Source organism: Hypanus sabinus, chromosome 17, assembly GCF_030144855.1.
Source record: "Hypanus sabinus isolate sHypSab1 chromosome 17, sHypSab1.hap1, whole genome shotgun sequence".
Lineage (NCBI taxonomy): Eukaryota > Metazoa > Chordata > Chondrichthyes > Myliobatiformes > Dasyatidae > Hypanus > Hypanus sabinus.
In genome coordinates this window covers 51,735,694-51,749,515 of record NC_082722.1, presented here as the reverse complement: position 1 = coordinate 51,749,515, position 13,822 = coordinate 51,735,694, and the positions used below count along the sequence as shown (strand labels likewise).

The 13,822-nt window shown below is 41.1% G+C and overlaps 1 protein-coding gene across 10 annotated transcripts in view; it reads left to right on the top strand.

Moving 5' to 3' along the window:
• The window catches only part of LOC132406918 (uncharacterized), a 128,701-nt gene that overhangs the window by 29,528 nt on the left and 85,351 nt on the right, over nucleotides 1–13,822 (top strand). The window contains exon 1 of one of the 10 annotated variants that reach the window (XM_059993047.1): nucleotides 5,940–5,972. The exons of the other annotated variants lie outside the window; for them this stretch is intronic. Within the exon in view, the coding sequence (XP_059849030.1) occupies nucleotides 5,943–5,972 (30 nt within the window). The 5' untranslated portion in view covers nucleotides 5,940–5,942. Of the gene's footprint in view, nucleotides 1–5,939; nucleotides 5,973–13,822 lie in introns of those variants that run through there. 10 annotated transcript variants of the gene reach the window in all.

The following is a 13,822-nucleotide window of genomic DNA, read 5'->3' as shown; positions in this document are numbered from 1 at the left end:
GTGAGGAATGATATTCAGTTCCTTGCGAGGGGGGACATAGAATCAGGGGATGTAGAGTCAGTATGGATAGAATTGAGAAATTCTAAGGGTAGAAAGACCCTAATGGGAGTTATCTACAGGCCCCCAAACAGCAGTCTGGAAGTAGGGTGCAAGTTGAATAAAGAGTTAAAATTGGCATGTTGCAAAGGTCATGCAGTTGTCATGGGGGATTTCAACATGCAGGTAGACTGGGAGGATCAGAATGGTACTGGATCCCAAGAAAGGGAGTTTCTGGAGTGCCTCCGAGATGGATTCTTAGAACAGCTTGTACTGGAGCCTACCAGGGAGAAGGCAATTCTAGATTTAGTGTTGTGCAATGAACCGGATTTGATCAGGGACCTGGAGAAAAAGGAACCATTAGGAGGTAGTGACCATAATATGATATGTTTTAACCTACTATTTGAGAAGGAGAAGGGAAAATCGGATGTGTCAGTATTACAGTTGAACAAAGGGAACTATGGAGCTATGAGGGAGGAGCTGGCCAAAGTTCAATGGAACAATACCCTAGCAGGGAAGACAGTGGAACAACAATAGCAAGTATTTCTGGGAATAATGCAGAAGGTGCGATCGGTTCATTCCAAAGAGGAAGAAAGATCCTAAGGGGAGTAAGGGGCGGCTGTTGCTGACGAGGGAAGTAAGGGGCAGTATAAAAATAAAAGAGAAGAAGTATAACATAGCAAAGATGAGTGGGAAACCGGAGGACTGGGAAGCTTTTAAAGAGCAACAGAAAATAACAAAAAAGGCAATACGCCAAGAAAAAATGAGGTACGAAGGTAAACTAGCCAGGAATATAAAGGAGGATAGTAAAAGCTTCTTTAGGTATGCAAATAGCAAAAAAATAGTTAAGACCAAAATTGGGCCATTGAAGACAGAAACGGGTGAATTTAATATGGGGAACAAGGAAATGGCAGACAAGTTGCAGGTACTTTGGATCTGTCTTCACTAGGGAAGACACAAACAATCTCCCAGATATAATAGTGGCCAAAGGAACTAGGGTAAAGGATGAACTGAAGGAAATTTATATTAGGCAAGAAACGGTGTTGGATAGACAGTTGAGTCTGAAGGCTGATAAGTCCCTGGGACCTGATGGTCTGCATCCCAGGGTACTTAAAGAGGTGGCTCTAGAGATCGTGGAAGCATTGGTAATCATTTTCCAATGTTCGATAGATTCAGGAGCAGTTCCTGCTGATTGCAGGGTAGCTAATGTTGTCCCACTTTTCAAGAAAGGAGGGAGAGAGAAATCAGGGAATTATAGACCGGTTAGCCTGACGTCAGTGGTGGGTAAGATGCTGGAGTCAATTATAAAAGAAGAAATTACGACACATTTGGATAGCAGTAAAAGGATCAGTCCAAGTCAGCATGGATTTATGAAGGGAAAATCATGCTTGACTAATCTTCTGGAGTTTTTTGAGGATGTAACTATGAAAATGGACAAGGGAGAGCCAGTGGATGTAGTGTACCTGGACTTCCAGAAAGCTTTTGATAAAGTCCCACACAGGAGATTAGTGGGCAAAATTAGGGCACATGGTATTGGGGGCAGAGTACTGACATGGATTGAAAATTGGCTGGCTGACAGGAAACAAAGAGTAGTGATTAACGGGTCCCTTTCAGAATGGCAGGCTGTGACCAGTGGGGTACCGCAAGATTCGGTGCTGGGACCGCAGCTGTTTACAATATACGTGAATGATTTAGATGAAGGGATTAAAAGTAACATTAGCAAATTTGCCGATGACACAAAGCTGGGTGGCAGTGTGAAATGTCAGGAGGATGTTATGAGAATGCAGGGTGACTTGGACAGGTTGGGTGAGAGGGCAAATGTATGGCAGATGCAGTTTAATGTGGATAAATGTGAGGTTATCCACTTTGGTGGCAAGAACAGGAAGGCAGATTACTATCTAAATGGAGTCAAGTTTAGAAAAGGGGAAGTACAATGAGATCTAGGTGTTCTTGTACATCAGTCAATGAAAGCAAGCAAGCAGGTAAAGCAGGCAAAGCAGGCAGTGAAGAAAGCTAATGGCATGCTGGCCTTTATAACAAGAGGAATTGAGTATAGGAGTAAAGAGGTCCTTCTGCAGCTGTACAGGGCCCTGGTGAGACCCCACCTGGAGTATTGCGTGCAGTTTTGGTCTCCAAATTTGAGGAAGGACATTCTTGCTATTGAGAGAGTGCAGCGTAGGTTCACAAGGTTAATTCCCAGAATGGCGGGACTGTCATATGTTGAAAGATTGGAGCGGCTGGGCTTGTATACACTGGAATTTAAAAGGATGAGAGGGGATCTGATTGAAACATATAAGATTAAGGGATTGGACACGCCGGAGGCAGGAAGCATGTTCCCGCTGATGGGTGAGTCCAGAACCAGAGGTCACAGTTTAAGAATAAGGGGCAGGCCATTTAGAACAGAGATGCAGAAAAACTTTTTCACCCAAAGAGTGGTGGATATGTGGAATGCTCTGCCCCAGAAGGCAGTAGAGGCCAAGTCTCTGGATGCATTCAAGGGAGAGTTAGATAGAGCTCTTATAGATAGCGGGGTCAAGGGATATGGGGAGAGGGCAGGAACAGGGTACTGATTGTGTATGATCAGCTATGATCACAGTGAATGGCAGTGCTGGCTAGAAGGGCCAAATGGCCTACTCCTGCACCTACTGTCTATTGTATATTAAAGGATCTTCTGACATTTGAGACAGTTCAGAGGAGGTTTACGAGAATGATTCTGAAAATGGAAGGTTTTTCGTATGAATAGCGATTGATTTGCTGGCCTAGAAGAATGAGGGGAATCTCATTGAAACCTATCGAATGTTGAAAGGCCTGGATGGAGTGGATGTGGAGAGGATGTTTTCTATGTTTAGAGGGTCTAGGACCAGAGGACGCAACCTCAGAATAGAGGGGCATCGATTTAGAATAGGGATAAGGAGAAATGTCTTTCGCCCAAGGGTGGTGAATCCGTGGAAATCGTTGCCACAGGTGGCTGTAGAGGCCAAGTCATTGGATATATTTAAGGTGGAGGTTAATAGGTTCCTGATTAGTCAGGATGTGAAGTTTACAGGGAGAAGGCAGGAGAATGAAGTTGAGAGGGAAGTGGCAGAGCTGAATGGCCTAATTCTGCTCCAATAGCTTATGGTCTTATGGTCTCATCTGTGAATCTGAACAAATACACCATGGTTGTAATGGACTTTATAATAACAGTCATAGCTGAGTGTGTTCCCCACAGAATCATTCAGTCTTCCCCAACCAGAATCCCCAGATCAGAGGCATTCAAGTATGGTGACTAACAATGTTACAAGAGGTCCAGGTTCAATCTCTGGAAAGCTATCTCTTGGGCAAAATGGCAATTCCAAACTGAACTTGAATCCATGAAAGATGCTCAGCAGCTTTGGCAGGAATTGAATACTGTCACCTCTTATAAAGTGAAATGAAGTGACACAGGTGACAATGGGGCTTCACTTCTAGATGAGCTCAATGCCTTCTGTGCTTGCTTTGACCATCAAAACATGGAGGAACTATCATAAGCTCCCACAGCCCCAACGATCCTGTGATTTTAGCCTCTGCGACTGACGTAAGAGCATCCTTCAGGAAGGTGAACCTACATGAAGCATCCAGCCCATCTGGGGTACCTGGCTGAGTACTTAACCCCTGTGCTGATCAACTGACTGCAGTGTTCACTGACATCTTTAACCTCTCGCTTTATACCGGTGCCTGCGAAGAACATGGTAACCTGCCTCAAAGACTATCATCCGATAGCACTTACATCCACTGTGATGAAGTGTTTTGAGAGGCTGGTGATGAAACATCAATTCCAGCCTGAGAAGTGAATTGGATCCACTCCAATTTGCCCAGCAGCAAATGTCATTTCATTGGCTCTTCACTCAACCCTAGAACATCTGGATAGTAATGATGCATACACCAGGATGGTCTTTATTGACTACAGCTCAGCATTCAATACCTCAACACTAATCAATAAGCTTCAATACCTTGGCCTCAATACCTCCTTGTGCAACTGAATGCTGGATTTTCTCACCTGCAGATCCCGTCAGTTTTGATAGGCAACACTATCTCCATCTGCACAGGTATACCACAGGAGTGTGTAATCAGCCCTCTGCTCTACTCGCTTTACACTGTGTGGCTCAGCCATATTGAAGTTTGCTGAGAAAACCACTGTTGACCAAATCAAAGGTGGTGACGAACCAGCATATAGAAGTGTTATGTACACGTGACAGTGGTACCCTTGTCACGTGACTGGTGTTGAAGTTGTACTGGACTTGAGGTAATGGTCTTGTGATGGTGGAGTGACGTCATTTTCCCACCAGTAGAGGTCATGTGACAGGTTTTTTTTACAGGGTATAAAAGGAGGACCCCTCCCTGTGAGGAGGGGCAGTGCGTGGCTGGATTTGCCATGTTGACTTCATGCCACTGCGTGATTTAATATCATGACGCAGTTTAGTTGAAAGATAAAGTTTTACCTAATGCCTAAAGTTTAAAAGGTCATTGCCAGCAGTTTCTTTATAATACTGCTAGTTGAGATTCAGTGGAGAGTGCAGATCGGAGTTCGGGAGTTAAAAGATCGAGGAAAGTCTATTTCGACGGTGAAACGGGTTCGACCTTGTTTGATCCTCATTCGGAAGGAATTTGTTGACTGTACTCGTGTTAATCCCTGTGAATAGCAGAAAGGATTGAGTACAGTTTTGTAAAGGAAAGGTCAGTGCCTTCAAGCCGATTCATTTGTCCATCTCCGTAAATTCTTCGTGGGAAAAGTAGTTCGGCTGGGAATTGAAGCAGGATGATGTGAAAGAGAATTTAAATCATTTAAAAAGTCTCTCCCTTAAATGGACTGTAAGCATTTTGAACTTTTGCAATACTACTTTGAAGAACTGTTTTTGCAACGTCGCTTTAAGAACTGTTTAAAACTGCCACACAGCAGCTGATTTCTGGTTACGTTAGTGATTTGTTTACTTTTGGGGGGGTTTGTTTTTAGTGTTTAATAAATGTGTTGTTTGTTATGAAAACCCCTGCCTCACTCATATATTTATTGTTGCTGAGTCCGTAACAGAAGGGAGACTGAAAATTTGGTCGAGTGGTACCATAACAACCACCTCTCACTCAATGTAAGCAAGACCAAGGAACTGATTATTGTCAAACAAGAGCAAGTCTGCAGATGCTGTAAAACTGAGCAATTCTGGAGGAACTCAGCAGGCCAGACAGCATCTATGGAAAAAAATATAGTTGATGTTTCAGGCCAAAACTCTTTGGCAGGACTGGAGAAAAAAAAGTGAGGAGTAGATTTGAAAGGTGGGAGGAGGGGAGAGAGAAACACCAGGTAATAGATGAAACTTGGAGGGAGAGGGATGAAGCAAAGAGCTAGGAAGTTGATTGGTGAAAGAAACAGAAATCCTTCACTATTAGGATAAGGCCACACTTAGGTTGGAGGAACAACATCTTGTATTCCGTTTGGGTAGCCTCTAAACCTGATGGCACGACCATCGATTTCTCAAACTTCCAATAATGCCTCTGCCCCCCCCCCACCCTTCACCATTTCCCATCCCCTTGTCCCTCTCTCATGTTTTGTCCTTGCTCACTCATTGCCTCACCTTGGTGCTCCTTCCCAGCCACCCCACCTTTCTTCTTTCTTCCATAGCCTTCTATCTGTCTCTTTCTCCAATCAATTTCCTAGCTCTTTGGTCCATCCCTCTTCATCCAAGTTTCATCTATCACCTGGTGTTTCTCTCTCCTGTTCCTCCACCTTTCAAATCTACTCCTCAGCTTTTTTTTCTCCAGACCTGCCAAAAGGTTTTGTCCCGAAATGTCAACTGTTCTTTTTCTCATAGATGTTGTCTGGCCTGCTGAGTTCCTCCAGCATTTTGTGTGTGTTGAGCTGATTATTAACTTCAGGAGAAGGAAATCGGAGGTCCATGAACCAGTCCCCATTGGGGGAATTGGAGGTAAAGATTTAAAAATAAATCTATTATTGAAGTATATATATGTCACCATATACAACCCTGAGATTCATTTTCTTGCAGACATACTCAATAACTCCATAATATAATAACCATAATAGAATCAACGATAGACAGCACCAACGGGTGTTCAGCCAGTGTGGAAAAGACAACAAACTGTGTAAATACAAGAAGAAAGGAGGAAATAATAATAAATTAATAAACAATAAATATTGAGGTCACGAGATGAAGTGTCCTTGAAAGTGAGTCCCGTATGTATAATTTGATTCAAAAACAGACAATTAAATCAGGAATTCATAAATCAAGACAAAAATGGGAATCTGATTTGAATGTTAAAATTGATGGAAAAAACTGGTCAAGATTACGTTCTGATAGTATGAGAAATACAATAAATGTTCGACTTAGATTAGTACAATATAATTTTTTACATCAATTATATATAACACCACAGAAAATAAATAGATTAAATTCAAATATGTCTGACCAATGTTTTCAATGTAATCAAGAAATTGGTACTTTTTTACATTCTTGTTTTAAAATTCAACCATTTTGGATAAATTTAAGACTTTTATTGGAACAAATTACTGGAGTACAACTCCCACATAGTCCACCATTATCTTTATTAGGAGACATTGAAGGGACAATACCGAAACTTAAATTGAATAAGTATCAGAAAAAATTTATAAAAATTGCATTGGCAGTAGCCAAAAAAGTTATCGCAGTTACTTGGAAATCTGATTTATATTTAACTATGGATCGTTGGAATAATGAAATACATAGTTGTATTCCACTTGAAAAAATTATGTATAATCTAAGAAATGAATATGATATATTTTTGAAAATTTGGTTCCCATACCTACAAAAGATAGGATTAAATACATAGGTCCTTTGAAGATAAAATTATAAAGTAATTGGGAAAGTAAAAATAAATATCAAAATTATTTTGAATTCCATGGAGCATGTGGGGATCCTCCGATATCCAGGCAATCTTTATCTTCTTTCCTTTTTTTCTTTCTTTAGATAAGGGTTAAGGGGGGGAGGGTTAAGGGGAGGGGGGAGGGTTAATATTATTTTTCTTACTATTTTATCATCACATTTATTCTTTGTAATTTCTAAAATTTAGTAAATAAATAAATGAAAGAAAGAAAGAAAGAAAGAAAGTGAGTCCTTCGGTTGAGAGAACATTTCAGTTTGCAAGCCCAAGTCAGCAACTTTAAATTCCTTGGTGTTATAATTTCAGAGGACCTGTCCTGGGCCCAGCATGAAAGTGGAATTACAAAGAAAGCACAGCAGTGCCTCTACTTCCTGAGAAGTTTGCAAAGATTTGGTAGAACATCAAAAGACTGACAAACTTCTATAGATGTGTGGTGGAGAGTATATTGACTGGCTGCAACACAGCCTGGTATGGAAACACCAAAGTTCTTGAACGGAAAATCCTACAAAAAAGTAGTGGACATCCCAGTCCATCACAGGTAAAGCCCTCCCCATCATTCAGCACATCTACACGGAGTGATGTTGCAGGAAAGCAACATCCTTCATCAGGGACACCCAGCAGCCACGTCATGCTCTTTTCTCACTGCTGCCGTTAGGAAGAACATAGAACATAGAAATCTACAGCACATTACAGGCCCTCGACCCACAAGAGTCAAAGGTACAGGAGCCTCAGGACGCACACCACCACGTTCAGGAACAGTTATTAACTTTCAGCCAGCGGACTCTTGAACCAGAGGGAATAACTTAATTCAACTTCACTTGTTCCATTACTGAACTGATCCCACAACTAATAGAATCGCTTTCAATAACTCTTCATCTCATGATATTTATTGCTTATTTATTTTTATTGAGATACAGTGGGGAATAGGCCCTTCCGGCCCTTAGATTCGTGTTGCCCAGCCATCCCTTGATTTAATCTTGATTTAATCTAGATTAATATTTAATCTAATTGGACATTTTACAATGACCAATTAACCTACCAACTGGCATGACTTTAGACTATGGGAGGAAAACAGTGCACCCAGAGAAAACCCACAGTCATGGGGAGAACATAGAAACTCCTCACAGGCAGCGGTGGATGTTATTACTTTTTTCTTTTGTATTTGCAGTTTGTTGTCATTTGCACACTGTTATTTACAATGTGGGATGCAGTATTTTATTGTTTATAATATGGACGTTTGATTTACTGAGTATGCCCACAAGAAAATGAAGCCCAGGGTGACATATGGTGACAGATATATATATACTTTTAATAATAAATTTACTTTGAACTTTGTTTCAGCCAATCACATCCCATAATGTTAGCCCTCCTGTTTTTACCACACACAAGTCCAATGTGGCTTGCTGGTTGTTGTATTTCACAGTTACAAATGTCATTCCCACAGGAGTTATCTTTTCTCTAGTATAATTTCTTAGTTGGATATCTGCAGGCTTCAGTTCAGTATCTTTCAAATGTTGTTGAAACTCATTTGGTGTAATGACTGAAATAGCCGAGCAAGTGTCCAGTTCCATTTTAATTAATTTGCTGTTCACGTCTGCCATATTGCTTGTTTCTTGTTAGTTTTCACATTGTAAATATCAAGGCAACTCAGACCTGTGTCACTGTCATCATTCTCAGATTTTTCATCAGCAGCATGCAGATTTGCTTTTTTTGAAATTGCAGCTTGACTTTTTATCTTTTTCTGTTCCCTGTGCAGTCCATTTATTTTGTCTGCCCAACATGCTCCTTCTCAGTTGCATTTTCTGCAAGTTTCACCTTTAAATCTGATTTGGTCTGGTGCACGTGAGCCCCTGCTACAATGGTAACACTATTTGTTCTGCCAGGCTGTCACAGTCCAGTCCATGGACTCCGCATTTCAGTTCACAGTCCAGTCCATGGACCCCACATTCCAGTTATTTCTTTCCCCCCATGATCCATTGGGTGCCTTGATTGAGAAACCTGATCCTCATTTTGAGCCTGCAACATAAATAGTTCCGAGGTTCAGCTATTCCTTTGCTGGGTCGTCATCAGAAACTCACACCAAGAAGCTAGTCACCATAAACAAATCACCAGAAACACGTCACCAGAAGCCAGTTATCGGAAGCTTGTCACCGGAGGCCAGGCCAGTGAGAAGACTGGACTATCATTGGAGCCGCTGAGAATCGTGGGCTCTTAAGTTGCTTCGGTGCTGGTGGCTGCTTAGCGAATTCAGTCATCTTTGTGCCCAGCTGAGTGGCTGACGGTTTGCTGCTACTCTGAGTAAGTTACAAATTCTGTCGTTTTTGTGGCTGGCTGAGACTTGCTGGTCATTTGCTGCCACTCCGAGCAAAGATACGAATGAACTGTCAAGGCGTGGTTTTGTCTCCTCGTTGTCCAAGCGTTTTCCAGCTGAGTGGGCCTGGCTGCTTGCTGCTGCTCTGAGTTGGGTATTCTGTTTCTTTGTTGTCCAAGTCCGTGTTCCAGTCCAGTCAAGTCCGAGTTCTAAAACAAGTCAAGTCAACTTCAAATTCCAGGTCAATTCAAGTCGAGTCCTGAGTCTGAGTTGAGATCCAAGTCCTGAGTCCAAGTTAAGTCTGAGTCCAAGTCAAGTCCAGGTTTTACCAGTTTGGTATCCAGTGTTACATCTATGTTGACATTTTGTCCTCTTTCCTGGCCTACCGAGTAATTCTCAATAAATACAGTTCAGTTTCTGTGTCTTGCACTTGGGTCCACTCCTAATGCCCCCTTTTAACACAGGCATGTTTCTGTTTAGATGTTGCAATTTTGTTCACATTCAATTTCATTCCTAACTGCAACTCAATTGCCTCTCTGGCTGCTGCTTCCATTGATATAGTGATTTCATCTGCTCTTTTAAATGTGAGTTGTGCTTCAGTTAGGAATTGTTTTTGAATGATTTCTTGTAAGATTCTACAAACTAACTGATTTCTCAGTGCACCTTTAAACTCACCGTTGAACTGATAATGCCCAGAAAATCTCTTAAATTCAGCCACTTACTCTGAAATAGACTCCCCTTCCTTTTAATTCTGTTTATGAAACCTAAAGCATTCTGCAATCAACAATGGTTTCTGTTAAATTATTTGAAAACTCAATAAAAATTATTTGGGGAAAAAAAACAAAAAAACAATGGTTTCTGTTCTACATGTTCTAGCAATACATTCACAATATCAGCAAAGCTCATTTTGGCTGGTTTGGTTGGAGCAGTTAAACTTCTAAGCAAACTGTATGTTTTTCCATCTATTGCACTCCATCTAGCACTTGCTTATTATTGGCTGTTTCATTTGCTTCAAAATACTGTTCAATTAATTCAGTATACATCATCCAGTCATCTATTGTGCAATCAAATGCATCTATCCCTCCAATGTAGCCAGCCTATTATTATTATTATCATCATCATCATATCACCTGGTACTCATCTGTGCATTTTATCTATTTTCTGCCCTTTGCTTTTTACTTGAATGCCTCTCTCCCCTTGTGCAGAAAAAGAACATGTTGCACTTCAACAGGTAGGTTTATTTTAAACTGGTTCATTTTAAAACTTACTCATCACCACTGTTATGTTCTGTAACTTCAGAAACAAATTGAAGGAAAAACTCAGGAGCTGGGAGATGCGTGTCTACTTATTTTTCATTTAGCAGGGTGCTCACATATGACTTGGTGATATAAATACCCTTCACATGCTTCTTCCATATGAATTATGTAAACAAACAAAGATTGCTTAATTGAACAATATATTTGCAATATTATTGAAATATTAAATACCTAAAAGCTTCAGCAAACTTAATGATGGCATTGGAGCTGTGCTTAGTGTCTTGGTAATAAGTACCAAGTGAGTAGAGTAGCAGACTAAGCACACAGCCTTGTCACCTAGTGGGCTGAGGGGCTTCTCTTCCAGTAAGATGGTGGCACATACAAATGCAGCAGACTCACAGGGGGCCAACCCAAGGTGCTTTTTGTTCTGTAAAATTTGTTTATACGATCCAGAGACAATTCTACTACTAGAACATCGGGTGCTACTCCATCAGTGAGCTGTTCATTGAGCGGAGTAGCTGGACTGGTGTCAGCGGTGGACTCAGCTGAGGTGTTGAAGGAGTGGATCAGCATATCGGAGGAGCCCACCAGTGTGTAGGAGGAGCCAGTTTGGGTACAGAGAAGCTGACCTGGCTGCAGACTGTGTTTTGCCTGCTACTCGGAAGCTTTGGAGTTGGTGCAGTATAACTGTGGGAGATTGTCTCAGACATTTCACTAGCAATTGCAAGACTCTGTTGGACAGTTGCCTCAGGATTGTTATCGTTGTCTGATGGAGGGACAGATGATATGGGAGCTGTGTAGCCTCGGTTGTAGTGAGGACTAGGCTTCAACCCTGGGGCTTGCTTGTTGCCGCAGACCAGGTGAGAGACAGGGAAGCGTTTACAGTGTGGCTTCCAAGCTCGGTTATGGCCTGGCCTCTCCCATTGGTACTGCCCTCCTGTGTTTGAGTGGTGGAATGACAGGCTCCTGATGCAGAGTTTTGACCTGAAACATTGACAATTCTGTATGCTACCGGGAGACCACCATCAATTGCTGGACATTATCACTCAGGGTCTTGGACCATACTTGTGATTTTTTTTTTGAGTGAACATGCTTCTTTGCTCACTATTTTGAATTATGTTACTTGCTATTTTTGAACGTTTTGCACCTTAGCCCCAAAGGAATGCTGTCTCGTTCAGCTATACCTATGTATGGTTTGAATGATAATTAAACTTGATTTGATTTGATTTGACTTCTCTACCACATAGACTTATGGAGGCTGAATCTTTGAACTTAGATGGATTTTAGGACTACAGGAGACTCCAGGATTATGGAGGACCTGGAGAGTGGAGATCCATGCCAAGATTGGATCAGCCATTATTTTTACTGAAGGACAAAATATGCTGGAGAGGCCAGGAAGTCCTGCTCTTATCTATTCTATTTCTACCTTCCACTCCTTTCCAGGCTGGAAGCTCAGAGGTATGGCTCTGTAATCTCCATATTTAAATGGAACACCTTAATGACACCTGAACCACTGACTGTGTTCAGCAAAGAAATGTCATGAATCTACGTTGTTCACTCTATTTCTAGTCAATCACCATTTGACTCCATTAATAAATAAAGATCCCTTTAAATTATGCGAGTGTAAATCTGGGATGCATTCCTCTACATCTTTAACTAAACCATCAGCTGGATTATTACAGCTCGGTTTAACATCATTGGTGTCGAATCAGCACTGCACAAGAATTGATGTCATGGCCTGTCCACCTTACGTATTTAAAAAGTGTGGAAGTAATGTCCATGTTTCATGGCAAACAGTTTGTTTCAAACAGTTGATATCAGAGCAATAATACTTCCTCACTGTTTGCACGTAAAATTATAGACAAGCTGGCACTCCCAGTAGTGAAATCATTGATGTCACACAGCCCTGTTTTGCTGCCTGTATCAGCCTTGGAATATTGCAATAAAAAAATCACCAAAAAAAAACAATAGATGCTGGAAATCTGGATTAATGAAAATTCTGGAAATACCCAGTAACTCAGTCAGCATTTGTGGAGAAATAAACAGATTTATTTCAGACTGTTTAACTTGATCAATTCCAGGTGTTAGAAATTGTTGTGTGTGTGTGTGTGTGTGTGTGTGTGTGTGTGTGTGTGTGTGTGTGTGTATACAGAACAAAGGGAATCTTTGTGATAGCAACAAACAATTTGATATGGGAACTCACACAAAATGCTGGAGGAACACAGCAGGCCAGGCAGCATTAATGGAAAAGAGTACGGTCGATGTTTCAGGCCAAGACCCTTCATCAGGTTTCTCCAGCATTTTGTGTGTGTTACTTGGATTTTCAGCATCTGCAGATTTTCTCGTTTGTGATTGGTATAGGAACTCAGTGGAACAAGCAACATCTGTGAGAAGAAAAGAATTGTCAATGTTTCAGGACAAAACTGTGCATCAGGATCCAGGAAAGTTGATAGTTCATTTCCTCCTATAAGATGCTTCTCACCTCACTAAGCTCCTCCAGCAGATTGGTTGTTGCTTCAGATTTCAGCATCTGCAGTCTCTTGTATCAATATCTGTCATAGGTCAAGATGAAAGGAGACTAATAGTGGTGTGGTGTACCAACTACAAGAGGACAATGAGGACGTATCAATTACAGCTGATCTGTTTGGGGAGATGTAAATCAAAGGGGAATGATAAGAACGTTGAGTTCATTGGACAAATGAAGGTTACGGTGGGAAAGACAAAGGCAGAACAAATATATATTACATTCTCTTCTACTACCATTCAGAGTGCCGAGCTTAATTAGATTGATTTGCAAGCCTTTTGATCAGCTGTTACAACCAGCTTTCCTTAAGAATATGTAGTATTCAATTAATCCAACAATTACAAATATAATCTGTGCAAATTATATTGTACATTGATTCCTGTTTCTCAGTGATGTATTGCAGCCAAAGTGCATAAAGGGTTAACTTGACTATTCCTACAATTAGTGCATTTTACATTTTTCATTTGAAATCTCACACCAAGCTTGCATTTTATTGGGACACAAATGCAGATAGACCCATTTATCTGACAATGAAACAGAGGCAGAGGGAAACCTGATGTTGACTGAAATATAAATTTTATTAATCTTTTGAAAAGTGACTTTGATTTCAATAATTGCCAATGCCATTATAATGTTTGCAAGTGAAATTGAAATTTGAACCTGTGGAATTATCAGTTTGACTTGCCCCTCCTTGCGCAATTTTCTCAGCCTCTGACCTCTCAGTCTGTGGATCAATTGAGCTTGAGGCCTCAGTAGCACAGTAACTGTGCATGGCAGCGCTAACCACAAGCAGCAACTAGGCCTTGGGTG